This window comes from Buteo buteo, chromosome 1 (genome assembly GCF_964188355.1).
Source record: "Buteo buteo chromosome 1, bButBut1.hap1.1, whole genome shotgun sequence".
In the NCBI taxonomy this organism is placed as follows: Eukaryota; Metazoa; Chordata; class Aves; order Accipitriformes; family Accipitridae; genus Buteo; species Buteo buteo.
In genome coordinates this window covers 83541548-83568953 of record NC_134171.1, presented here as the reverse complement: position 1 = coordinate 83568953, position 27406 = coordinate 83541548, and the positions used below count along the sequence as shown (strand labels likewise).

Below are 27406 nucleotides of genomic sequence, written 5' to 3'. Positions count from 1 at the left end.
ATTGCTTTGCTATTATTCACTTCTGCTTAAGATTTTGGGGTGTTTAAGAAGTTAGAATAGGACCTCCTCACAAGCCTGACCTGCAAATGCCAGAGCTGCACACTGCAGTCCAGGAGGTCTGTCCCAAATCCCAGCATCTCTTCGGTTGGAGCAACTTCGGGACATTACCTCAGCCCACCCTCTGCTCACAGCATGGGCAGCAGTAGCAGTTTGAGAGTGTAATTGCTAAGCAAACACTTTTGACTTAAAAATGGGATTTAGGCTAATGCTTTCATCCACGTTACTAATTGCACTGGGGATTAGTGAACCTGTAACAGTTTTCAAAGTTAGTGTTTAAGCAGTGTGCTATTTTAGATTTTTTTTAAAAACTTTTAATGTATTTCTCTGTCTCAAACTTTCATTGCCCAAGCTGCACTATGGGTTTTTGTGATCCTCTAGGCAAAGGAACAGAACTGAGCTGGAAAAAAAAAAGCAGCATAAAAACATGTAGAGAATCAGATACCTCCTTGGGAATCAAACTCGGAATTGAGAGAATTTACAACTTCTGTAAAGAAAGGTGTATCAGAACTAGGAGTTAGCCTATGCTATTAAACAGAGAGTTTAGTATTTCTCAAGTAAGAATGGCTTCTTGCTGTCCTGAATACAGGTGTTGCTTGCAAGGTGGGGAGGTTGGGGCTGTTCATGCCATCAAGCAGGAGAGAGCCTGCGTCGCTGGTCAGGTCCTACCAATGTAAAAACACGGGCAATAGCTGAAGACTGCTGGAAGCAAATGCTTTCATGGGAAAGGAATGATTATTTGTCTCTCTTGCACTGCCAGTGTAGCAAGTCCAGTAACAGGGTTCTAGCAGCAGCAGGCATTTGTTGGTTCATCATGGAAGGAGTCCGTTCCCTTCTCCTAGGAGGGGAACTCACTTGGCAAATGCCTAAGTAACTATTCTTAAAACTGTCGTGGTTTTATTTTTAATTTTTTTTCTTATTTGTTTTTCGCCCCCCTTCCTTCCAGTCTAGTACCTTTTCTTCAGGGAGTCTCTTGCGCCTCAGCCCGTCCTCTCAAATTCCTCTGTTTCCCATGGGAAATGTTAACAGTAGTATTACTGGAAAAGACTGTGTGCCTCTCTGTATTTGTGAAATTAGCCCCTTTGCTTCCCCAAAATAATGAAAAATCCCTGAGGTCAGTGGTGCTTAGTATCTCCGGTGGTGCCCCTTTCGGTGTCCTTGCCTGTGATTGTGGTACGCTGCCCTTGAAAACCCAGCCCACAGATTTCTCTTGCCATTCCCAGCCCAGCAGCCTAGCTCTTCACCTGCGGGTGATGACTTGTAGCTCTGAAGGCATTTGGCTTATCTTGGTGTCTGTCAGGATAGCAGCTTTTGCATAGCAGGGGCTCATATTGGATTCACATCCCCAGCATGTGGTGCTTTGATCGGGTACGCCTGCAAGGTGTGCTGCAGAGACTCGGGCGGTGTGACCTGTGGAGGAAATTAGTTGGAGCCCAGCAGCAGAAACCAGAGCTGCTGTCACCTCCCAATATCCACAAAGTCCCCGGTTCAGTCCTGGGGGATTGGTAAAGGTGGGGACTGTCTCAAAAGACGTCTGTTCCTGCAAGGATTATTTTGCTTAGCCGTGTGCACGTAGCCTAATTCCACTGCTATCCAAGTGGAATAACTCCTTAGCCGGGCAAATGTACCCGAGAATGAGATGAGGAAAAGGAATCGGACCATACTAACGTTGCCTTTGTCCGCTCAGGCGAAACTGGCATCGGCAAGTCGACGTTGATGGACACTCTGTTCAATACCAAGTTTGAAAGTGAACCTGCGACGCACAACGAGCCCGGTGTGAGATTGAAAGCCAGGAGTTACGAGCTCCAGGAGAGCAATGTCCGTCTGAAGCTGACTATTGTTGACACAGTCGGATTTGGTGATCAAATTAACAAAGATGACAGGTAAATTTATTTCTATCAGGAGGAGGAATCCTTGCCGTGGTGTGCTCTGAAATCAGAAGGGCCTGTCCCTGTGTGGGGAGTAGGTCCCTCGCTGTTCCTGGGGGTGTTTGCTGATTCAGGTGTGGCAGCTAGCATCACTTGCCCCATGAGATGGGTAGAAGTGATGAGAAGCTGAGGTGAAGAACAAACAGATCAACTAGGCTACAGAACTGAAATGGTGTTTCTGCCCTCCTTGTCTCTGTGAGGCTTACTTGAAGTCTCTATTTGAGTTGAAACATGTAAATATTTGAAAGCAGGAGTTCAAATTGCAACTTCAGATTGCATCTTTTAGGGAGCTGTAACTTAGATCATAGCTCCTGTTCACATCATCCTGTAATGTTCAAGTTGAAATGGATTTTACTTTAACATTGTACCTAGGTGCTGATTTTCATGTTGTGCGCATGAAGTAAATCGTCTGGGCAGCCTACACAGTCCCCTGTGTCCCTCCATGCAGACTTTTGCTGTAGCGCGAAAACTAGTCATTCTGTGATCATGGCTAATTAATGGATTTCCTGTATCTTAGAGCCATGCATTCCCTCATCGCAGTAATCCCAGCTTCCTCTGGAGGGTTCTTTGCAATCCTCTTCTCTGCACCTTGCCAAGTGAGGGGCACGCTGCCTGTGTGCTGACCAAAAGCTGTTAAGGCACTAGGTAGATAGACAGCGTAAGCTCCTTGAAAACGCAAGCTTAACATCAAAACTTCCACCAAGATCCCCGTTAGCACGGAGATTGAGCGTTCTGCTTCTTGTTCCATAAGGAAAACTGTAGATTTTTAAAAAAAGATTTTACAATGCTTTATTTCTGTAACGCTTCCTTGCTGCTTGACCTGACACCAAAATGCAACTGTTGTCCTTGCTTCGGGTCTCCTGCTCCCAACTACCGCTACAGAGCCAAAACAGTGAGAGGCACCGTTGCTGGCTGGAGGGAGAGCTCTGCATGTCAGACGCTGCCATATGCTCTCCGGCGAGAACAAAAGCCGCTCAGAGGAGGAGGGAGGAGCAGGTGCTCAGAGCGGGGATGCTCTGCAGTTCGTTACTGCCAGGTCACTTTGCATTTGTTTCATTTGGCAGACCAGAGGTGCCAGCAGTATTGGTGGTGAAACCCCACCACCTTCCTTCTCGGGCAGTTGGAGAGAGGGGCAGTCACAGGGCAGCAGGGTTTAGGGAGAGCTTTTGTCCTCCTGCTGTGTTCTGACTCATACGGCTGCAGTGGGTGGTGATTTTTCTCTGTGATCCTGCTTTGAGTCCTCGCAGTCTTTTTTTTCCTCTGCTTTTTTACGGTGCTTTCTCTAATATGATCTCCCAATGTAAGGCCTTGCAGCTTTCTTTGAACATGCCTCTGTCTGAGGTTTTGGGGATCTCATCGTCACCGACAGAATTTCCATAAGCAAGGAAACTGGAGCAGCAGTCGTGTTACAAACCCACCTACTGATACCTTGATACCCTCTCTGCCTGCAAATTAACAAGCAGTGCTCAGTACTGTCTTAGGGGTCTCTGGTGTCAGCAGCCCTCACGCAGCTCTGGTCTGTTTTTTGCTATAGCTCTGGGTAAATCAAGCAAGAGCCTGCTCTGCTTCACCAAGGGTTTTGAGCAACTGCTCAAACAGCTGCAATGGCATCTGGAGCAGAGGGGCCAGACCAGAGCCTTGCTGGCTGCTTGTCAGAAGGGTGTTTCTGGAGGACCTGAAAACTCCTGACAGCCTATTTCCTTCTCACAACTGCTTTTGAGGGAGGGCATTAACGCTGCTGTGAATGCAGTGCTTGAGGCAGTGGCAGTGTCGGCTTGGTGCCTTGGTCTCGGTGCCCTCCTTAGAGAGCTTCCCTGGGCTGGAAGTCCTGAAGCTCTCCTTGGTGGAGGGGAGGAACTGAAAAGTTTCCTTTCCAGAAGCACAATCAGTTAGATCAGGGCACGTTACACTGCACCAGTTATTTGTTCTCCAACAGAATGGTCCCGTCAAAGTACATGAACAGTGCAGTTTTCTCCTGAGCTTTGCTCACAGGCTTCAATCCCTGAAAAGTCCCTTTTATCCCCTTGTGAATTTCCCTTGCCTCTTTTAAGATCACAAACAATTTTTTGGACAAGCTAGGGTAGGTGGTGGTTTCACGTTTAAATTTTCTTCTACTGGATGCTTCTTGGAGACATTGGCAGAGCAGCAGCTCCGACTTTAATTGGAGAGGCTGCAAAATACATTCTTTTTTAGGGTAGCAGCCTTGTGTGATTGCCACGCATCTAAAGTCCAGGGTCTCTGCCGCTTTATCTTGCTATTACGTCCATAATACTCTCCCTGTGCACCAAGTGGAAACACACGTTTGCTAGGGAGAGACTGTAGGTTGGGTGGGGAGGGTTTTAAGAGCAGCGCTTGTCCCATAATGTGCAGAGCACCCATGAAGCTTCTTGAGTGTCGATCAGTAACCTGTGTTGTCCCAGTAGTGAATGCCCTGGTTTTCTCTGTGCCACGTTTTCTCTCTTCAGCTACAAGCCTATAGTAGAATATATCGACGCGCAGTTTGAAGCCTACTTGCAAGAAGAGCTGAAGATCAAACGATCCCTGTTCAATTACCACGACACCAGAATTCATGCCTGCCTATATTTCATTGCACCAACTGGACACTCGCTGAAGTCCCTAGACTTGGTCACCATGAAGAAACTCGACAGTAAGGTACTTGCTGCTCATGTTATGACCATCACGTGGCCCTACTAGTGCTTTCATGATCTTGCCACAGGCTTAGTTTAACCTGCGCAGAAAAATACTGTCTGCTTTTAGCAGCGGGGAATTGCAGAGGTGCCGTGTGAAAACTTTACCTTGGGCTAGCTGTTAGAATGGGTCGTTATTCACTGATTCATATGCTGCAGAAATTTATTAAAAGTTTGGCCTCCTACGCTCTTCCAGTCCCATCTCGGGTTAGGATACTTGGCTGCTTGCTCCACACTAGGCTGTGAAGTTAGCAATCTGAGAGCAGGAACCTGTATTTGTGAGGATGCATTAGGAGATTGATGTTCCTTTTGCTTTCCTGTGGGGTAACTCGGCCGAGTTCAGTGACAGGTTTGTTCACAACTGAAAGATCAGTTGGCTGTTGAAAAAGAGAGTAAGTGTGTTTTCCTTCTTAAATGCATAAATAAAAATGAGAGGTTGAAGTTCAACTCTGCTAGTTCTAGCACTCAAAAACATGGTTGATATCTCTATTTCACTTTGTCCAACAGATTAATTAGGTTCTTGTACAAAACCTGATTTTGTAAGTGTGTATAAGATGAGAAGCACATCTAAAACACTTCAGGTCATCTTACTAATCAATGAAAAACAAATCAAAATGCTGTGTCTGCATGCTCTGACTGCATCCAGCTAGACACAAACAGTGATTTGATCTTCTATGGCAAATGTAGTGTTGTTCTAACCATGATCTGATAAACAAGAACAATCTGAATAAATATGTTACTCGGCATGTGCTTTTTCAGTTATTCTCCTGACTAGCAAGAATGGGAGCCAAGCTCAGTTTAAACCATGGTGTTTTACTAGACACTTGCAAGAAGACTTAATCTCTCTTCTTCTAGGGAAAATAAGTGAGGTACAAATGTAAACCCTGAGTATTTAACCCTGAGCTCTCTCTGTGCTTTTTTACATCATGATTAAGCAATTTAAATCAGTCCACCTTGCACCTTTCGCTCACTGGATCCTGATTCTGCAGAAGATAAATGATGACAAGGGTTCTTTATTTCCTGGAGTGGCCTACTGGGTTTGATGCAGTGATGGAGAAGGATCCCTGCCCTATTCAACTTAAAATAGGGTTATGAAGATTTACCCAAAGTGAGCTAATTGGCATTTGTGTTCTATCTTTTGGTAAAGGGGGATTTAGTAATTCCAGGCCATCCTCTGAATAGAGTTAAGCAATGTAATATAAGAGGATGTTCAAGTACTGTAGTTAAAATCCCTTTATATAAGTCAATATCAACATCATCTTCACTACAATTTCTGTCTGCTGTTGCAAGAAAAAGCAAATCCTGCAAGATCAAAAGCAGAAATTGTCCATCTGGAGGGAGTAGAAAGGGAAAGTAAGCAGGATTCCTCCTCCTAATGCATTCTTGCTCTCTCTCAGCAAAGCAGATGCTTGTGCGGTGCTCGCTGTGCATCAGTCTACTCAGCTACACTGGGGGTACAGCGCTGTCTCCCCTTGGCTCCTAGATGGTGTTGCTTTTTGCCATCCTCCTGCTGGTGTTGCAAACAGCCTGTCTAGGGAAGAGAGTCCGTAACTTATTTTTCATTTCTGCGTTAACTCTATCATGCGGTTCCTTTGGATGATTGTCTTAGAGCTGTGCTGGGACAAGTCGACCCTAGTCCTGCAGTACAGTGGTGTATGGGAGTGTGTGAGGGCGTGCGGGTGGAGGAATCGTGCCTGTGTTACTGCCAGCCTCCACCCTGTGTGTAGCGTGGCTGGATATGGACCATCTGCTTCCACTTCCAGTGGGTAACAGCAGCACTGCTGCCCACCCCGGTGTCCCTGATAACAACACCCGAGCAAACGCCCATGAGAGGCTATTGTCTGAGCATGTCACTTGCAGTAATCCAGCCTGCTGCAGCGTGGAGGAGAAGTGCTTAGATGGTAATTTCCTTTTTTTGGAACAGCTTGTAATAATTTATGACAGCATTTCCTGTCCAGCCAATTTGGATGAGGAGGGGAATACGACAGGACAGGAAATAGCATGTTGCCAAATTGCACTTGACTTCTTTTTAAGGTCATCATCGCTGCTGCCTGAAAATTCAAAGGCAGCGGCGCTGTCAGCAGCAGCCCCAGGGAAGGTCTTCTGCTGCGGGGGTGGTGGCTGGTGCCACTTATAGGGCCGTTGCTGCAGGATGCATGCTCTCTGTCCTCTCCCAGGGATGCAGGATGTACAGTCCTGTACGTGGGGGTGCTGTCTTTGTTTTGCAGGTGAACATCATCCCCATCATTGCCAAGGCTGACACCATTGCAAAAAACGAGTTGCACAAGTTCAAGAGTAAAATCATGAGCGAGCTGGTCAGCAATGGCGTCCAGATCTACCAGTTCCCGACAGATGAAGAGACAGTGGCCGAGATAAATGCCACGATGAGCGTATGTTGGTTTTTGGGGGGGGTTTGCTTGCCTTGGTTTGCGTGGGGCCATCCTTGATGGTAGGGCACGTTGTACCATGTTTCTTTTGGCTTTAAAACTGCAGTGTAAGCACAGATAGCAGGCTGGCCGAAAGGCTTTTTGAGCTGGAGATACCTCTCACGCATGGGCTGCCTGGCCTGATGAGCTTCACTGTCTGACAAACGATTCTCCTCTGAGCATTTTTTCATATCCTTCCCCTACTGCAGTATACCCATCTCGGGAAAGGAAGAGGATGGGAGGCAGGGCCCTGACGTGGTCAGGGCAAAGGGCTGGGGTTTGGGTTTCCTGTCCCAAACGACCACTTGTCGCTTACTGGGGGGTGATTCACTTCTGTCTTTGTTTTGCTTTCCGGTGAGAGCGGGGGTGCTGTCAACGATGTTCCAGCTCTCCCAGCATGGCCAGTGGCCATCAGCAGCAAGGACTCTGGCTTTTACCTCCTTTCCCTTTCCTTTAGCAGCAGGGGTGGGATTTGACAGCAAACAGGGATAGGGTAGACCAAACGTTTTAGTGGGGTTTACAGAGGGAAACAACTGTTCCCCATGGGCCTGACTTGGAGCGCAAGGGGAAGAACCTGAGCTCAGGGTTTCTGGCAGGGACGTGCATCACGGCAGTGCTGACAGGGCCCTTGAGTGGCTTTAGCAGGGCACGTAGCACCCAAGAGGACATGCCAACGCCGCAGCAAGTGCACTCAACAGCGAGTGCAAGGATGAGGTTGAGTTATCTGTGTTTTTACACAAAACAGAGGCATCAAGATTAAGCAATTTCCTTGCCACTTGAAGGCTTTTTTTTGAGTTTCCCTGCACAACTGCTTGTAGATGGGCAATTGTCGCATCCAGCTGGATATCAGACCCTCTCCAAACCTCTGTATTGCCTCTTTTCCCTGTCTATGTTGTGTTCTCAGCAGGGAGAAGCTGGCACAGAGAAGGGACGTGGTTGCGCCAGTGTGCAGTGTGTGTTTTGCCTTCCTCTGGTGCAGCCCTGCTGCTGGGAAACTCCTTTGCCAGTTAATGGCATCTCCTCTGCCGCTTGGCTTCTTCCCCTCCCACCCAGCCTGTGACCACGGCTTGGCCCACGTGGCATCCGCTCCCGGAGCTTGCGCCCAGCCCTTTTGGATGCTGTTGAGGCAGGGAGAGCACCACGGGGGTGGGCTGGTGGCAGAGGCCAGCTGCTTCCTGGCAGCAGCCACACTTCTGGGAGCACATCCCAGTTTGTCACCACCACGCCCGTGGAGAGACTGGGACGTAGCAGAGCTTGGTGACTCAGATGCATCGGCCCAGGGCTGGGTCGACTCTGCTCTTCCCCTTGCTCACAGCTTTGCCCTGTTTAAGAGGAAGTATTAGCAGTTATTTCTAGCAGCAGAAACCCCCTGAATTTTTAACCTACCTTCCTTGGGAGGATGTACTTCATTTTCTTTTTTATATTGTTTAACAGGTTTTTTGTTTTGTTTTGTGTTTTTTTTGCCCCTCAGTGTTCAAATTCAATTCCAGTTTGTAAGACTTCTTCTGTGCTTAAGATAGTCGTGCTTTGTCATTACAGGAAGCATAGGTACGTCTCTTGTATTATTAGGACTTCAGAATTTTGGACTTTAAGTCTGAGCATGTCTCTCATCCAGATTGTCCCGTTGCTCTTTCTAAAACACCAGATGAGTTGCAAAGGCATTTAAGCAACTAAAATCTAGCAGAGCTGGCACAGTAAACAGCTTGCTTCAGAAACAATCCCTGGCAAGGCAACAAAGGAAATCCCGAACCTCATTGTCCCTTTCCTTTTGTAGGTCCACCTTCCTTTTGCTGTAGTTGGCAGCACTGAAGAAGTGAAGATCGGCAATAAGATGGCAAAAGCCAGGCAGTACCCCTGGGGTGTTGTGCAGGGTATGTTACCGAGAGCACAAATAAGACTGTGTCATCCTGTCTCTTTCTGATGACAGATGCATTGATCTCTGGATGGTCCTTATCAAACATCAAGGCGGTTTGGTGGTGGGGTGGTGACATCAGCCTAGCCATTGGTTTTGCGAGAGCAGTGTAAAGTTACTAGGAGATGTTAAATAATGAGTTTGAAACATGAAAACTTACCGTTTTCTGTTCCTTATGCTTTTCTGCCAGCAAAAAAGCGTGAGCAATGGGGAAGGTTTGGGTAGCTCAGTGGTTCAGGTTGGACCTTGCACAACAAGCCTGAATGCAAACATGTAGCTGGGGGATTTTCCGGGGAGATCAGCAGGTGCTCTGCCTTCTCAGCTTGAAGTGGGAGCGGAACTAATTCAACACTGACTGCTTGCTATGTCTTGTCCTGGTATCCTAAACTGTGGACATGCAGCTTAAGTGTGCAACCCCACATAAAGTCGCCCAAAAGCTCGTTTCTGTTGGGAGAGCAGAGTTTGGCTAGGGCTGCGTTTGCAGCCCAGGCTGTACCAAAGCTGCCAAAGATAGGGCTGGTCCTTGCTTTCCCAACCAGCGCTGAGAAGTACAGGGTTGAGACGGCAGTGGTCTGCTTGTGGCTTCAGCTGTGTATCCAGTTGGAGAATTGCCCGGCAAGCTGCAGGGGAACGTTTGCAGGGCACTTCTGCAAAACACTCTGAGTTTTTCCCAGTAATACAAGCTGATCCTGAAGCAGCTTCAGACTTAACTGTCTTCAGCTGTGTACACCAGAGGGTAATACTGGGAATAACTCACAGTTAGGAAAGAAGTTGATACATTTGGGAAGTCTTGGACTTAACACACGTCCTGCTGGGTTCTTGCTGTTCCTGGGAGACTAGAACCAGATAATCTAAGAGCTTTAATTGGGTACCAGAGAGGCTTTGAAGATCCAGCCCTGAAGATGTCTGAAGGGGAGCAGCTGGAGTGCTTCACTGTGTCCCCAGGAGCATGCTGCAGAGTTGTCTGCTAGCAGCAGAGATGCCTGCTGCTTGCTGTTGCACCCCCAACAGAGAACTTCCACTCCTTGTCTGTAAGCACACCCAAACCGTTTGCCTGCACTGAAGCGTGCAGCCCTCTGGCCACAGGCCCTTCTCAGGCTGAACAGTTTGCTCACCCAGGGGCTGACGATGGCACACCAGACCCTGCTCTGAGCAGAATTATTTATGGGAAGCCATATCACAGTCAGCGTGCTGCCTCCCTTCAGTGCCAGGAGCAGGGGTTTAGGACTCCTTCGTAAGATTAGCTGGCATGGAAACGGTACAGCATCCATGGTGGGGTCTTCTCATAACCTTCCCTTTCACCACTGCTACAGACTGAGACTTTGTTGCCTGCCTGGGCCCCTGTTGGTGGCTTGGATTTGGAGCGGATTTGAGTGGGAATTGAAATCCTGTGTGCAAGTGGATCATCACCTTGCTGGCGCAGAAATGCACGGAGAAACAGGAGCTGTGTGACAGATGGGCAACACAGAGATCTTGCAAATCTAGTGAAAGGCCTTGAACTGGTGCCCGTGTGTTGGCGTGGGATTGTTTCGCCCCCAGTTCAGCAAGGCGTTTTGGTGCAGGCTGACTTGGGAGTTCTGCTTGTGTGCCTGAAGAACTCTCAGGCTTGCTAAACTGGGGCCCGGCTCCAGGGAAAGGGGGGACCTGGCTCCAGGGTTTAACGTTCTCTCTGTCGTTGGTGTGTCTTTTTACCAGTTGAAAATGAAAATCACTGTGACTTTGTGAAGCTGCGGGAGATGCTGATCCGAGTGAACATGGAGGATTTGAGAGAGCAGACGCACACCCGACACTATGAGCTGTACAGGCGCTGCAAACTTGAAGAGATGGGGTTCAAGGACACGGATCCAGACAGCAAGCCTTTCAGGTAGGAATGTGTAACTCAGGCCTTGTACAGCCAGAGAGATTGGAGGTTTTGGGGTGTCAGTGTTTGCGAGAACCAGGGAGGGAATAGCCATGGTCACTTACAGCAGCTGAGAATCTGAAGTGTGGCTGGGGAGGAAAACCTTGTGCAATGCGATCTTTCCCTCAGGGCCTAGGTTTTGTACAGGAGAAGCACAGGAAAAGTTTGGGTGGCTGAGAAAGCCAATTCTCACCCTAACATTTTGGAAATGTCTGCAGCCCTGCAGCAGGGCGATGCAGGCTTTCTAGAGCGTACAAAATGTCACCGGGGTGCTTGAAGGTGATGTGTTTTGGGGGCAGAATATGACCGACTTCAGATCAACATGGAAAGTTTAGGAGGAAGAAGCACATGGTCATGGATCTTATCTGCACCTTGTTGCTGAAGTTGTATCAGTTTTCTTTGCACCCTTCTCTGAGCATCCCTTGCTCTGCCACATCAAAGATAAGCTGCTGGCCCTCACTCACAAGTGCGTGCCTTTCAGTCTATCTCCTACCTGCTAGCTGTCAGCCAGTACTAAAAAGTGTCAAAAGGATTGATTTCTAAATGCTCCTCCTGTCACTCAGGGTGGAGAGCAGTTCCTTGCTGGATTCTTCAGCTGGATTTTGCTGTCCACGTTTGAAACTGTTGATTGCTCTAAGTGGCCGAGAGCCTGCTGTAATGCAAAGCCTGCCGTGAGGATCACTACTGTTTGCTGGTGTCTTTTTGTCCTCAGCATCATGGAAGGGGGCATTTTTTTGTAAGATGTGGTGAGAGAGTTGGTGGTAGAATGCAGTCAGGGCTTGTAGGTGTGTCCGACTGGGCACAGTTAATATCAGTTAACTGTTCACGTTGTTGGCTTGTCATATTTTCAAGCTGGGAGAATCTCATTTTGGGGTTGGGAAGCTGATTCCTCCCTGCCTCCGCCCTTGCTCTTGCTTTCCTAAAAACCTATGAACTGTCTAGTCTTAAGTGAGGCTTATGCTCATCTTCTTACTTACAGTACCATGAGCTTCATGGAGACTTGGGTGAATCTATTGAATAGCGAGTTTGTTAATCACTTCAGAAACTCCTCCTGACGCTTTTTGCCTTTGGAGAAGGGCAGGTTTTGAGATGTTTAGGTGATACATTAGCGCCTCTTCTCTCCACTGCAGATTCAACTGTGGTTTGCAGCCAGCTTGCTCTGCTGCAGCTCAGGGCCCCATACAATTGCTGGGCTTGAAAAGTGCAGCTGTGTCCATGCTGCGATGAAGGTGACTCGTGTTGAGGTATAGCTGGTTACCAAAGGGGAGATCCTGGGATAAATGTTCTTGTTGACCCTCCTGGCGCTTTTCACAGCTGTTCCAAGGTGTGCTGTGAAGAGGGTGCTGTTGTCTGATGTTTAAGATTTGTCTTTTTACTAAATACAGAGTTTATGCTGTCTGACAGCTTTATTGGTCTGAAGCCCAAGTCATTAGCCAGGGACAACAGCTGTGTGGGAATTCGGGAGGGAGTGTTTGTTTTCTCCTTTCATTTCCTGTTTCCCATTCCTCCCCAACTTTTTCCCAATAATGGCACCCGCTGCCTTAGCAACATCCCACGCTCCTCTCTGCCCCAGGGGAAGGCAGTCAGAATCAAACACGCATCAGTGTGAGTTTACCCCCATAACGCACGTGCCTGTCAGGAATTGGCGTGCCAATCCCTGAGATGGCAGCCGTGCCGCTGGCTTGCGCGGATAACCACGGACATGGTTCATCTCTCATCCTCAACAGGGGAAAGCCAGGTGGGCTCCAGAGCAGAAGGCAAAGTGGGCGCCTTGTCTTCGTGTTTCTGCAAAACAGCACTCCATGATGAGCCGAGCAAGGTCTGCGCTACAACACGGAGTTTGCCTCAGTTCAGGGTTTTATTTGTGACTTGCTGAGTTTATGCAGCTGCATTTCTTTTGCAGCATAGAAATTCTGCTGGAATCAGTTGAGCCCAGTTCTGTTACTAAGCCCAAGTGTGAGGCTTTATTGGATTTCCTTTCTGGAGAGCAATGGCTTAAGATGGGCTCAGCCCTTCCCTTTAAGGAATCTGAGGAATTTCCATTGCTTCCTGTACACGAGGCCTCTTCTGACCAAGCTATAAGTAGAAAGGAAATGAAAATGTACAGAATTTCTCCATCTGGTACGTGCTAGTTCAGAACAGTTTGCTCTGGGTGCCTCCTCCCTCCAATGAACAAACAAAACCCATGATCCCAAGCTGTTTGGCTGAGGCTGATGTATATCTGAAATGAGGAAAACAGTAGGTTTGGTGCTTTCTGTTCTTCCTTCTGAGACCAGGGATCAAAAGCATGCCTTTCCGCCGGGTCTGGGCCCTGGGAGCCACAGGGACCGCTGCTCTTCAGCCAGTTTGCATCAGCCAGGAGCAGGGAGCCTTTTGTAACTCTCAGGGCGAGCAGGGCAAAAGACCCCAGCGAACCGCCGGGGCTGCGTAGGTGCTCGGGTGAGGTGTGAAGAGGGGAGGCTGGCAATGGTCGAGACCCACCTTGCTGGCAGAACCCCCGCTGCTTGTCCAGGCTGCAGGAGGTGAGGCGGGAGCACCGGTGCCCCCGTAGGCATCTGCTCTGTGAAATGGGGTCCTCTGTTGCGCAGAGACCCTTCTGCGGTCCTGCGTCGGCTGTGGACTGGTTTCTCTGGTGCTCTGGTTCATTTTCTCAAAGTACTTTTTTTAAAAAGAATATTATTTGCAAGGACGTCATTCAGTGGGGGGTGTGTGTTGGGGAATGAAGGTACTCTTGTAATCTATGTTCATATGTTTGTCTACTTAAAAAGCAAATTCCCTTGTCATCTTTGTCTGTGAGAAGCTGCAGGGATCCCAGTTGGTTTGCACTGTTATTCCTTAGGGCTGTAAGTTTTTTTTTTTTTTTTTCATATGCAGCCTGAGTTGCCGGGCCAGTTTCTCTGAGAACTTTGCTTCTCTGGAAGTTGGAGTCAGTACAGTAGAGAATTAAGCATGCCAGATTTAGGTTAGTGGTAAGTTTTTAAGCTTGAAGCCAGGACTAGCATTAAACCTGGGACAATTTAAAAACAAGCCCCTGCCACCCTCGCTCCTGCCAGCTTTTTCCTGCTTGCCCATCACTCGGCATTGTGTCTCTGGAAACGAGCTTTGCAAGAAATGTTTGCAATACAGGATACGATTAGCAGCGTGCAGAGTTTTTTGTTTCGGTCCGTAAGGCTCTGCTGCTCCCTAGTATAGTGTGTCACTAATTGCAGATTGAATTTTTGCTCACTGAGCAGTGAAGGCTAATCTGCCCTCAGGGTTCTTCTAGACTCTAGCCAGGCCCTTCAGAAGGGTTTATGAATTTAAGCTTCAGTATCCACAGTCAGAGGATTAAATCCAAGACTGAATTATGGGGAGGTTTTGATTTGAGTCTCCTGATCTCTATCTGCTGTTCTTGATTGAGTTAAGAATCCAAAGATGCCTCTTGCTCTGTTCTCCCATGAAAAGATTTTTGTCATTTTCAGAATCGGCATTTTTGCTTCCACGTATGGGAAGCTGGTGTGGTCAGCTGGCATCGTGCAATTCCTTCAGGAAGGCCAGTGCTGTGCAAGAGCGGTTCCGGGCATCCTGTCTGTGGAGTATTTCAGGAGGCAACTGAAGTGCCCATCAATTAGCAGTGTCAAACCAAAGTCTTGGGTTTATCTGTCAGGTTTTGTTCCCCAGCTCAACACCCCACCAGACCCCACCCCCACCAAAACCCCAACAAAATCAACCAACAAAAAGCCACCAAAACCCCCACCACGTGCCAGGAAAGGCATAAGCTTGGCTTTAATGCGATGAAGATGTTCCTCTAGTCCAGTGGTTAATGTGCTCCTTAGGCGCATGGATGCAATGTATCTGTGTGGTATCAGTGGAGTTTTCTTTTAAAAAATGCTTTTTCAAAAAAGCATCTTGGGGGAAATAGTTATCATTCCCACACTATCATTATGGCTGAAATATCCAAATCCATTTAAGGAATAAAATGAAGAGGAATTTGGCACCCAGAGTTCCTAAGAGGCTCTGAAAATCTCAGAGGTGCGTGGACAACATATTTTGTGTCCCAGATTTTTGCTGCGGTATCTCAGTGCTGGGGAAATAAAGGAATGCCAGGAAGTAGAGGGGGGAATAAAGGAATGAAGGGATCCAGTAACGTGGTTATTTAGAGGAGGAACGCTGCTGCTCGTTCGCAAAGGCTTAGCCTCCCGTAAGAGCTAAAGGAGAAAGAGAGGTCTCCCAAGGTGGCTCTGTCTAAATCAAGCCCCTGATCTGAATCCATAGCAATGAGTAGTGAAAATTAGTTTTGCTCTGTGTCCGGGTCATGCTTACTGAACTACATAAAGCCAGATTTCACACTCTGATATGCCCATGTCTGTTCCACAAATCTCGCGCTTCAAATGAAGAGGTTCAGGACAAACAGTGGGCTAAGTGAGAAGGTGTGACTCAAAGAGATGACAAGCCATGTGAGCATCAGGGATTGCTGTAGATGCTTACATAGTGGCTATTTACTTTTGAGGACAGTCATCCTGCCTGCCAAGTGATTTACAGGATCCTGAATAGCGTGCTCGTTTTTTCCTTGCCAGTTTGTCTCCCACTGCTGCCACCTAGCAAGCTACGACTGGTTTCGGTGGAGGTGTTCACATCTCTCTTGTAGTCAGGGACCTCAGATGAAGTTTTGTGACGAGACAATGCGTGCGGTAGGATCACCAAGGCTGGAAACTCACGACTGTGCTGGAAACACAGCTCTGACTGTTTTTTCTGTGTTTGTAACAGTCTTCAAGAGACTTATGAAGCAAAGAGGAACGAATTCCTGGGTGAACTCCAGAAGAAGGAGGATGAAATGAGGCAGATGTTCGTCATGCGAGTGAAGGAGAAGGAAGCAGAGTTGAAGGAAGCAGAGAAAGATGTGAGTATATTGTAACTCAGAGAACTGTGTGTGAGGATTTAGGCTGGGGCTTTTCCAAGAGAGTCCTGAGAAGGTGAGCCATCCAGATTCTAACATCAAGCTTGCAAAGGTGCCTGCTGTGCATAAAGAGTCTCAGGAAGCAGATGTGAACTCTGTTCCCAGCCTTGCCATGGACTTGTGGCATGACCCCGTTACAGAAGTCCTCTGCCACTTTTCTGTGCCTGTAAAATGGAGCAGGAGCGTTCCCTGGGTTTGGGCAGCTGGAGGAGTATATATACCAAGGAGCGAGTGGAAGATGCTGCAGTGTGACCATAACAGCAGCTGCAGCTACACACCCCCCAGAAGCGCCAGCCTTGCTGTGCCGTGGGAGCCCTCTCTCCTCTCTCACCTCGTCAGTCCCACCCAAAGGAGAGAAAATGTTTGCTACTGAAAGTAATGTCGATTTGCAGTGGATCCTCGGCTACTGTATGGCAAGCGCTGCCCTTTAGCAGCTGTGCCTTTCTGGAGACTTTCAGTAAGTAGATAAGGGCTTCCCAGAGGGCAGTAAGTCCCACTCGGCGTAGTTGTAGAGGGACGTGACAGAGCTGCCCTACCGTGATTTGCTCGGTGCGTGTAGGTCAGCACTGGTTACTGTGGGACAGAGAAAACAGAGAAGTCTTGCTAGGGGAGGGAGCCATTTCTTGGGCCTCACGGAGGAGCCTGTACTTCTACAGAGGTACAGAGAAGAGCCCCAGACAAGCGTGTTGCCCTGAATGGCCACGTTTTATTGCTTTGCATGAGCATGAGAGAGTCCCCTAGGTACAAAGCAATGAGGGATGGAACATGGGGGTTTGGAAGTGTCCAGAGACCTGTCATACTCCTACAGCAACTAAAATTCCTGCCATCTGTGTGTGCAAGTGTGTGCTAATTGCAGGGCTTTTCTCACCAAGTCAGCCACTCTTGGGACAGACCAGTGACTTGTTATTAATGCAGCGAGGCCTCAGTGCCAGCAGAACTGCTTCAGGCATCATTACCAGTAATCGGGGTGGAACGTTCTTCTCTTCCCGTCCAATTCTCATTGTCTCTGTCCTGGCAGCTTCACGAAAAGTTTGACCATCTAAAGAGGACTCACCAAGAAGAGAAGAAAAAAGTGGAAGACAAAAAGAAGGAACTTGAGGAAGAGCTGAACAACTTTCAAAAGAAGAAGGCAGCAGCTCAGCTATTACAGTCACAGGCTCAGCAGGCAGGTTCTCAACAAACCAAGAAAGACAAGGACAAAAAAAAGTAAGCGGATGTCTGCCACATCCTTTGTAGGGTTTGTTACAGTTTGGGAGGTTGTTTTTTCTTTCTTGCTGCATGTCTGTATTTGCTTTTCCCCATTACCAGACTGGAAACTGGGCTTTTATCAGCCTGATCAAATAAAATATTTTTTTCTAAAGGGTGGGCCAGGGACATGATCTTAATTTTTCTCTAGAATAGCACCTTCAAATTTTACGTCGAAGTCTAACTGGTATGGGAGAGCAATCAGATGGTGGAGGTTTGACCTGTGATCTGTCCAGCATCTTCTGGAACAGCTCTGGGATGTTCTGGACTCAGATTTATCTGCCTGAGCCAAAATTAAGGGGGTCTCTACCCGTCCTTTCTTTCACTCAAGAGTAATCTCCAGTTCCCATTCATTAGGGTTATAGTTGTAAGTAGAGGTAGATTAGAAACCAAAACCACCATGTTATTTTTACATGGAAAATGCTAGTGCCAAAAGTGAATGCTTGGAAGCTTGCTTTAAAGACAAGAAATTTTGGTGTGGTGGTGGGTTTTTTTGTTGTTTTGGGGGGTTTTTTTGTTGATTTTTTTTTTTTTTTTTTTTTTTTTTTTAATCAAACTACTACGGTACCATAACTGCAGGTAAATGGCATTTGTGGTTGTATCGAGTTGACATAATAAGCTAAGAAACCCACACCTTTTAGTAAAGATAATGGCACTGTTTTCTACTATTTTATATTTGTATGCTAGGAGTATAAATCTATATCCTCCAGTACTCTTGCGATTCCAGCAACTTAGTAGGCACCAAGTGTATCTGTGGACAGAGTCTGTTCCATGGTCAGTATTTGGAGGCGGGTTTTTCGGATGTGCTCAGTTTGGACCTAACTCTGCTTCCATTGAAACTGGAGGAACATTGCTATTGACTTGGGTTCAGAGTTAAGTCACTGCAGAGCTCCGCTGAAAAACTTGAGCTCTAGATGGATCCAAATTGACATAGCCTCCTTCTTGCAGCCTGTACTTGGAGATGGCTGTTTAGCTTGCTATTAGCGCAAGAGACCCCTATTTGTTACATGATACTGGCTACTTCACCGTGCTTTAAAAACCAGAACACAAGGTCCACTTAGATGCGGTATGTACAGAGAAGCCAGACAAAGCTCGCAGAGGTGAAGCAGACCGCGCATGGCTTGTTTGTATAGCGCAGCAAGACAGGTTACTGTAACAGAGGCTGCTCTGAGGCCTCCTGTCGTAATTTCCATTTGCTTTTTCCGTACCTAGTATGGGGATGCTTATGCAAGTCCTTTCTGGGTCATCTGTGACAACAGTGCTAGTTGACGATTATAATCGGGAAAGTTGTAAAAGCAGTAATGCAGCAAATCTCACTGAAAAAACACTTCTTCAACCCACACACAAAAATGACAGTTCCACGCTTCTCTTAATAGCCAATAGTGAAGGGGTGCATTCCTTAATAGACTCTGGCAGAGTAACCTGCTCGATTGACACTAAGCTGTTGCTGTTGAAAGAACCAAAATGCTAGTAGGGCTGTGGTATAGGCACTTCTGTCTCCCTTGCTAACCCGTGAACTTAAGACAGGTCTGAGCTGTTTTACAGCGTGAACCGCTGAGATCCTGTTGTGTTGCGTATATACTAGTATATTTTTATACTTTGGGAAGTTACGCTGATGCTCACTGCATGTCCCCTGTCTCTACTGCTGGTTCGGTGCCCGTCATGTGTTGCTTCTGCCCCTGGCTTCCCCGGGGAAGGTGGGGAAGGGCCTAGGGCTAGTTCCCCAGCTGATGTAAATTGATGTAGCTCCTATGGAGCCGTGCTGCTTCACGCTAACTGAGAACCTGGCCTTCGGCACCCGCTGAAATACATAGAGTGCTTGTGTGCTGCATGCTCTGCTTGGGTAAAGAAATTATTGCAGACTGATCAGTGTCGCGCTGAACTGTAGAAGCAGTAAGTGTCGGCAGCTAATGCCCAAGCATGCTGAAATACTGCTCTGCGACGATGCCTGTAAATAGGATAGGCTGAAACACCGGTCTTCTCTCACGTGAGAATTCGGACACGGTGACCTATTTGCTAAAAGTAATAGAAAATTTTGAAGACCTTTTTCTTATCTCTTAAACGGAGTTGGTAGCTTAATATTTTTAAGAACTCTGCAGTCAGTTTTTTTCACCACTTAGATGTGAGACCAGTGCAGTATATAATGGTCTGGGGAGTTTTGTAACTTTTGGTAGTCAGTGTTAGCTACTATTTGCTTCTGTGAAGTTGGCTGGCACATGCACAATGTTGTGGGTGTGATACATGGATGTTTCCAGCGACCATGACCAACACAGTTTTTGCTTTGCTGATGCATTCACAGAAATCCAGTCATGAGGAACATGCACGTGTTTTAGTGTGTCCTTTCAGTGTCGCTCCACACCAGGTGCTGTAACTGCTTCAATTGTTCTTTAGCGTCTGAATTACTAACAGAGGCTTTAAAGGGAAATGCTGATGCTTCTGCCTTGTAGCACACCTTGGTTTTTCTAAAGGCTTTAAAGTTCCTCCTTGCACTCTAATGAAAAGCTGCAGTTGATTTAGGTAAGGCTTTCAACCTTTCTCTGTGCTGATATGGATCGTGGTGGTTCTTGTGCAGTTGCCAGGGGAAATCCTTGCCATGCACGATCTTTGTAGCCTCCCCAGAAAGTAATTCACGGGAATGCTTTTTTCTCAAAGTGGAATCAGATTTCTCCAACTTGGACAACAGAGACTTTCCACTGTGCTGTGCAAGCTGGAGGAAAGGCTCAGGGTGAAATCTGCTGCTGGCCTAACTCCATGAGAGAGAACTTGGCCCTCTCGATTTCCAGACTATTCCTGTAGGAACAACTTGTCTTTTTATACCTTTTTTTTTTTTTTTGTAATACATCTCTCAGATTCCTGTAGCTTATGCTTTTTTCATCTAAAATTGTTGGAGCTCTGGCCTGATGACAAGAGTGTGCCATTTTCAGGACAGCACATCTGTGTACCTCAGACACACGTGTGACTGTAGAACAGACACGTACTCGAGTACTTTCCTAAATGTGGGGCTGAGGATAGTTATCAAGCCCCTGCCGTAATTTTGGGATGGGACTGTGCTTCAAACCTGAACAATCTGGAGATGGTTCCTGGCAATGGACTTGGCAAAACCAAATAGGAGCAGCAAATAAGCCTTCTGGTGCTTGCCTGTTGTTTGGTAGATGGCCACATGCATGCCTCAACATGTGCCGTTGTGTTACTTGCTCATCCTCAACCCCCCCAGGAGCCGGGACCATCTGTTTGGGCTCTGTTTCTTTCAAGCTACTTCTGAAAACCGGATGAAAAACTTTTTTCCAGTTTCCTTTCTACATAATCGTTTCCAGTCCAATGTGACTGGCCTGGCTGTCGCGGGCCATGCTTTAGTCCCAAAACAATCCCTGAGCTCTAACACACAGCTATAACCCGAGCTGTAACACGCACGTCAGGGCCTGGCCCAACACCCTGTAAAAACAGGGTTTTGTTGATGTCTGAAGGATCTGACCTGGGTCTGAAAGCTGATGTGCTGAAGTGCTGGGAGACATCGTGGTGCCCACATGCGAGATGCCGAGTTTGGGTAAAGGCTGGGCACGCAGCCTTCTGCAAGAGTGCCTGTGTAAAGTAACCCAAACCGGACACCTGCAACCATACACCTCAGCCATGCACGTTCGGAAAAAAAAGGAAGCTTAAAGACACCAGCCACTGTGTGATTACAGACTGTAACCTTGCCTAACTGATGTGGTTGGTTGTTCAGTAGTTCTGCCCCCTCAGTTTTTCTTTTTGCTTTTGCTTGTCATAGGCTGGAGTAGAACCTAGCCCTGAGGTTTCATATCTTTATAATTTCATAATCCATCTGCATGCCCACCCACCAGAGCGGGTTGCTGGTGTCGGCTCTCCCAGCTTTCTTTGATTTTGGTTTTTTTTTCCTACATTTTGAGTTCAAGTATTGCTAACTTTTTTGTTTTTTGTTCTTTTTTTTAACTTGCAGTGCAAGCTTCACATAAAGCCTGTCAAGCCAAGGATGTTCCTGCATTCACCTGCTTTTGCAGTAATGTGTCTCTGCCATCTGTTTTCTTTCTATTTTTCTTTTTTCTTTTTTTTTTTTTCCATTTTTTAACATGAATAACTATTAACTCATCTAATAACATAGTGGGAACAAGAAGGAAGAAGGATTGGGTACAGGACTGTATGCAACTGGAAGTTCAGGGGTGGGCGGTGGGGCAAGGTAACGATACCATGTATTTTTCTCATCAATGTCAGCAGCACTAAATCATTCTTGGCCCCAAATTTGAACTGAGTCAGGGCTGGACGTCAGCAGCTCGGGTGAGCGTCATTGACCGGATCGGGTCCTCAGCGCTGCTGGCCCCTCCAGCTCTCGGAGGGCTGGCTGCAATAGCCCTGTGCTGAAGGAGCCCCTGGGTCCGCCGAAACCAGCCTCAGGGAATCACTGCTGTACGAGGGTCACAGCCCAGCCCTGGGGTGGCTAAACCCTGGAGTTTAGTCCGACCCATATTCCTTCAACAGCTAACGTGTTAGAGCGATGAGTCCCGCTGTTGGGTGAGAGGGAGGGGGGGTATGTGTGTGTAGATAACAAAAGTTTAACTGACCTTGCATGCCATTACATTTGCATGATATTTTTTATTAGTTCCTGGTTTTGTTGTCTGACTTGATCGTACTAGTTGGCTTCCATTTATTGTCATGTGCTGGCATATTTTTACAGCCACCCTTCCAGTTCAGTGTAGTAGCTACCCGCTGAATGCTGCGGTGGGAACCAAGCGGCGCTGCAGGTGCCTGGGAGAAGGACCGTTTCTCATTACTGCTTTCCACGTATTACTTGCCTGACCATAACCTTGAAACCTTGCTTTAAAAAGTACCTGGTTTCCACGTGCGTGATCTTAGCAAGACTTAGCAGCCCTTATGGAATCAAATGCCTGGGCAGGGGGGAAGGTATAAGCTTCAACATCCTCTTAGAGCCTTCAGGAGGATTCCTGCACGCGGTTAAATACCGATGTGCAAAGCTGCGGGATCCGGAATTTCACGTCAAGGGAGAGAGGGTGCCTGGCCGCACATTCCCCACGCTCCCCACCAGCCCTCCTGCACCAGGGACAGTGTCCCATTGAGACGTCCCTTGAACGTGCAAAGGAGATTGAGCATGAGCCAGGCCTCGCTCTGTGGCCAGCGCGGTGCGGAAATTGGTCTGTTTAATGTGTATTTTCTATGCCATTGCTTTTCGGACAGAGTCTTTCCCTTCCTTCCCAAGAAGTGGCGAGCCATGCTTACTCTATGACTTCTGGATTTCTTTGTCTTCTGCTGATGTACAGCCAGCATTTCCACTGCTCCTAGCTAGGTAGTCTCCTGTTTCTTTCTTGAAAGCACTCTTAAAAATAACTCTTTCCACCTAAGTCTCACACACTGCAGTTCTTTGCTTGTTTGTGGGATGGAACTTCTTGCCTCTCTGAGGGGTGGTGGCGGGGGGAGACAGAATTATCACCTTTTTCTGAAGTGTTGGATGGGGAAATGTGCTTGGGGGTTAGCTTTTGGCTTGTCTTCCTTTTAACCTGCACCGCTTAAACATGGCTTTGGGAAGAGGATATCTAAATAAAGTGTCTTGGACACACAGCAAAAATTGATTGGAGATAAATAAGCTAGAAATAAAATAGTTGAGCCTTTTCTCTCTTTTTTTTTTTTTTTAAATTTTTTCTTTAATTGTTTGTTTTTTAAATCGCACCTCCTGGTCTTATCAAACTTGATGCACTTTTTGTCAAGATAAATAGGCTTGCTAGGGGGTTGTTTGGAAAAATGAAACTATGGTTCTTGTGGCTTCTGGCAAAATCAGCTTTAAAATCTTGAGTTATCAAGTTTGGGTTTTGACATAATTTTTTTTTTCTTTTGCAGTCACATCATATGCACATCATTGAATGTTTGTGGTGGTATGCTTTGCTTCAGCTGTCTCTGTGCATGTCCTCTTTTTAATTACCAGCATTTTGTGCCAAGTAGAAAACTTAATTTTAACATTTATTTGTCCTGCTTCATTTAACAGCCCTTCAAGGGATGTTTGGCAGGGGAAATCAGCTGAGTCTATATATATATATATATATATATATATATATATATTCTATTTTGGCAGAAAGCTGTGGCCAAGAGCATTGATGTATTTTTGGTTGAGTTTCTTTCTCCAGCAAAAAGCAAGCTGTTTTGGAGAAACTGGGAGTAAACTGCCAACTTGCAAAACTTAAAGGTACCGTTTTGGTTTTTTGCCAAAGGAGATGTTAATGACTTTTTTTTTCTTTTTTTTTTTTTTGTTTTTCTCTCCTTAAACCCCTGGGCCATGTTTAGCTTTTTACTGCTGCACTTCTTTCTTTTCTTTACTTAGCCTTTTTTCACAGTAGCCCCTGGTTCTGCATGGAGTAAATGATACACTCAGATCTAGTTGGATGTGCTTTCACCTTTGCATGTAAGTACAGTAGTAAGAGACTCGCCCTTTCTGCCTCACTACTGATATGAAACCAGTTGTGTTTTTCTGGGGGGTTCTTTAAGTCCACTTACTTGCAAGTGGCGTGGTTAAAAGTCCTTTAAACCTTTCTGCAATAATTTGCTTTCACTGAAATGTTGGAAAGAAGCCCTAGGGAACATGACATCCAGCTCCTGTTGAATGCCTAAAGCAACCCTGCATGGCTTGTTTGCCTGCTTGAAGCTAGCAAGCCAGCTGGTGAAACCGTGGACAGACGGTTGCATGGGCAAAAGCCTTTCCTGACAGGCATTGCAGCCTTTAATGCGCGTTACGCAGTGATAACTAGCTGATAATGCTGCATCTTCCTGACAAGGCGGATTTCAAACCTTAGAATAATATAAAGGAGCAGGAAAGCACACCGACAAGTGTTTTTCTGGGATGATGGTGTTCCCAGGACGTGGAATGAACCCCCAGAATGGGAAAACAAACAAAATCTGGGTTGCAGAGAGGGGCCGCGATTACCCAGTAGAGGCAGGCACGTGTGTGTCTGGTGGTCCGCCGAAAAGGCGGAGATGAATAAGGATTTGCTCCCCCAAAACCTCACTGGGGTTGCATGGTTCCTTCCCAGGAGGGCAGTAAGTAGGAAGGCGTCCTTTGAACTCATGGTTGTTAAACGCATCGCCTCGCATCTCCTGTAGTGTGCAGTGCTGCCGGGGAGGGGGCAAAAGCGGTGACTGGCACCCACCCCCGGGCTCCTCTTCAGCCTGAGAAGTGCAACTCGTGTCACCCCCTCCGCGTGCTTTTGACAGCTTGAAATCCTGTCAAGGAGATATCCGTATCTCTGTGTCTCTCTTTAAGCATGTCTTTATTTAACGTGACCAGTGTTTCTCCAGGTAGCTCTCATTCTGCTTCTCCTAAAACGTCCAAGTGAGAATGGAAATGTCTTTTTGTGTGTGATCATATCAGATATGTCCATTTGAATCCAGTTACCATTTGCCCTTCTGAGATGTTAGAAGAGTGCGTATTTGTCTCTTCTCCAAGGATCCTGGTTGCATTTGCAGTATATGATAGCCATGACGCTCTCATCAGCGTGTATCAGCATGGAACTGTACAAATATGAAGGGTTTTTTAATTAACAGAAAATAAAGCTGTGAACAGCGGTAGAAATATTGTATTTGTATACATTTTTAATATCCTGATTGCCTTAAACTATAGATGTAGAACTTTATTACCTTGCTATTTGAAAATAACCCATGTTTGTAACTAAATAATTGTGTAACCTACATACAGTGTTAATGCAAATTATATGTATGCATCTGTTAGATATTGTCACTTTATTTGATGTTAAAATATTTCGGGTTTTGAATTACAAATTGAATAATAACCTTATAGCATAAGTTCAGTTATTTCTTGTATGTGCTTTAGGTTACATATAGTGCCAACACTTGAAGCGGGGAGGAGGAAATACATTTTTACCCAAACGCTTTGGTCTTCGCGTGGCCTTTGTGACTTGGTTTTGCTGTTACCATTTTGTAATGGTGTGACAGGAGGGGCTGAGGAAGCACGAGGTTTCCCAGCAGGTTGTTTTGTGCCTTTGACGTGCCTCTGTAGTTTTGTGCTGGTGTTTGTCAGTCGGTTTTTGTGGCGGTTGTGAGTTTGTCCTCCTAATCAGCCGGTGTCTTGGAGAGGTCCAGGCCTCCCTGGTGTAGCTGGTTTGTATGACACCTCCCCAGTGCACTCCTTCCTTCATGGCTGGCTTTCTTTAAAATGTTGTTCCTCTTTTTTTTTTTTTCTCTCTCACTTTTTCATTTCAATTCTGAACCTCTGTTTCTTTTCTTTTCTGTTTTTCTCTTTTTCTGTAGCTTCTTCTTTATGTAAGCGTCATCTTGCCAAAGCCCCCACACCCTCTCTCCCAGTGGACAATAGGGCACTGGAAGAGCCTGCGGCTATGGGCACCCCCGCCAGGAGAAGAGCCATCTCATTCTTCCATCACGTCCGCCCTTCTCTCCTTCCCTTTTTGTTTTTCACTTGTGCATCTGAGGGTGCCCTGTGCTGTGTGTCTCTGTGCGGGATCTGTCCGCTCCCAGCGCGTCTCCGACAGATTTGAGGCTACCAAAAATGACAGAGGTAACGGCTGGAGAAGAGAGCTTGGCCATAATGCGAGATACTGCACTGGGTTAGTGTTTTGGTGTTGGTTTTTTTTCTCCTTCCCCATTTTCTTCCTTTTGCCATGATAAGCACGTGTTGCTGATGACAAATAGAACGACAGACTGTGGATGAGGGTGAGTGTGCGTAGCCGGAGGACTTCATTTCTGCCTCTAAAGATCCAAGTCTGGCTGCTTTGGACACCACAACTCCATCTCAAGCACGTCCTGTGCTCCTCTGACGTGTGCTGAAAGAAGTCCTTAGACCTAAGAGACTTCTTGTTTTCAGTATGCAGTCACATGAAGCGGAGATGGCCGCCGTTGCGTACTGTTGCATTGATGGAGCCTGTTCTTGACTGTCCTAGATTTTCTGTCCGATCTCCCTCTATATGAGCCAAGTAGGTATCTCTTCTTGTACGAATGAGCTGCACTGACTTGTACTTAGATTGAGGGCTTCATTTTAATTTCATGAAGCGTAATTAGTGATTATTTTTTTAACAATCCTGTATGTGGGTTGGTTGTTAAACTTTCTAACTTGTTTACTTTGGAAGTGAATTCAGCCAAAAAGCTCGGGAAGTGCCAAAGTATTGCTTGAAGGTAAAACCAAAGCTTGTAAACTTGATGTGTAGTGACCTCCAGCTGGTTTGGGATAGATGGAAGGAGGCAGCCTGATCCTCTTGGAATGTTTTTTCATGTGGGGTGATGGACTTTTTTTTTTTTTTTTTTTTTTTTTACCAAATACCAGTGATTTATTCTTTTCATCTGTGAACCTTAATCAAGGATTCACCTCCTTTAACCTGCCTGTGGAAAAGGCACTGTTTAAATCATCTAGGTTTTGCCTCTTCCAATCGGTGTGCAAAGTGCAAGCTGCCAAGGGTCTCTGCTGTAATCTGCTGGAGTTTTTTCTCAGAAGCACAATATTTTTCAGCACTCTTCAGTGACAAGGATTAGATTACTAGAAGCTCCTTCCAGTCAGGTGGCTATTTTTCTAAAGTGCTATTTACCCTGGAAACCTTTGGAACCATTTGAGTTACTTTATAGATACAATAGGAAAGATTATTAAATGTTGGGTTTGTGCATATGGTGTCATGCTTTATACCTGGTATGTAAATGGAATTGCTGACCTTTGCCCAAACCGAAGGGAATATTTGCACAAATGAATATTTGCACAAATGTAGCTTAGGACAGAATTTGCATTAATACAAAAAATGGAGCCTGCCCTGCTCTCTAGGCTTCGGTGATCTCAGGTGATACCTGGTCTGAGGGTCTGCTCTCCAGCTACCAGTGCTTACCACTAGATAGCCAGATCTAGAAAACTTTTCACATTCAGCTTTCTGAGGACGAAATAGAGTAGCTAATGCCTCATGGGTTGAGGCCTTGAGGGTATTGCTGGATTAAACCTTGCCTATGTTAATTCCTGTCTTATTCTGCAAAACTCTGGGGGTGCTTTGCTTTTCTAACTGGGAACAGGTTGCACCACTTGCAGGAGGGAATTTTTTTTGTTCTGATAGGGCTGAGGCAGCACTGCTCTATGTGCACCAGGCCACCCATACCTAGCGAAAAGCGATGGGTTGAGCCACGTATTTTCTGAAAGCAGTCGTTAACTTTGCAGCCAAGGGCTGCTGCGGGATTGGGGCATGCTGATCCTTGAGCCACCCTTGTGCCTCATGCAGGGTGAGTGTCATCTCCAGCTCAGGGTTTCCGTGCATGAAGGTGGTCTCTGTTTACTGAGAAAATGTTTTGCCCATTAAAA

The 27406-nt window shown here is 46.6% G+C and overlaps 1 protein-coding gene across 5 annotated transcripts in view; it reads left to right on the top strand.

Moving 5' to 3' along the window:
* Nucleotides 1-27406, top strand: part of SEPTIN11 (septin 11) — a 58591-nt gene extending 31185 nt beyond the window's left edge. Inside the window, exons 3-11 of one of the 5 annotated variants that reach the window (XM_075038804.1) lie at nucleotides 1745-1940; nucleotides 4451-4637; nucleotides 6901-7062; nucleotides 8873-8969; nucleotides 10706-10874; nucleotides 15657-15789; nucleotides 16865-17052; nucleotides 21047-21106; nucleotides 22297-25163. In XM_075038804.1, coding sequence (XP_074894905.1) covers nucleotides 1745-1940; nucleotides 4451-4637; nucleotides 6901-7062; nucleotides 8873-8969; nucleotides 10706-10874; nucleotides 15657-15789; nucleotides 16865-17052; nucleotides 21047-21062 — 1148 coding nt within the window. In that variant the 3' untranslated portion in view covers nucleotides 21063-21106; nucleotides 22297-25163. The other 4 variants (XM_075038799.1, XM_075038812.1, XM_075038790.1 and 1 more) reach the window with 4 other exon arrangements.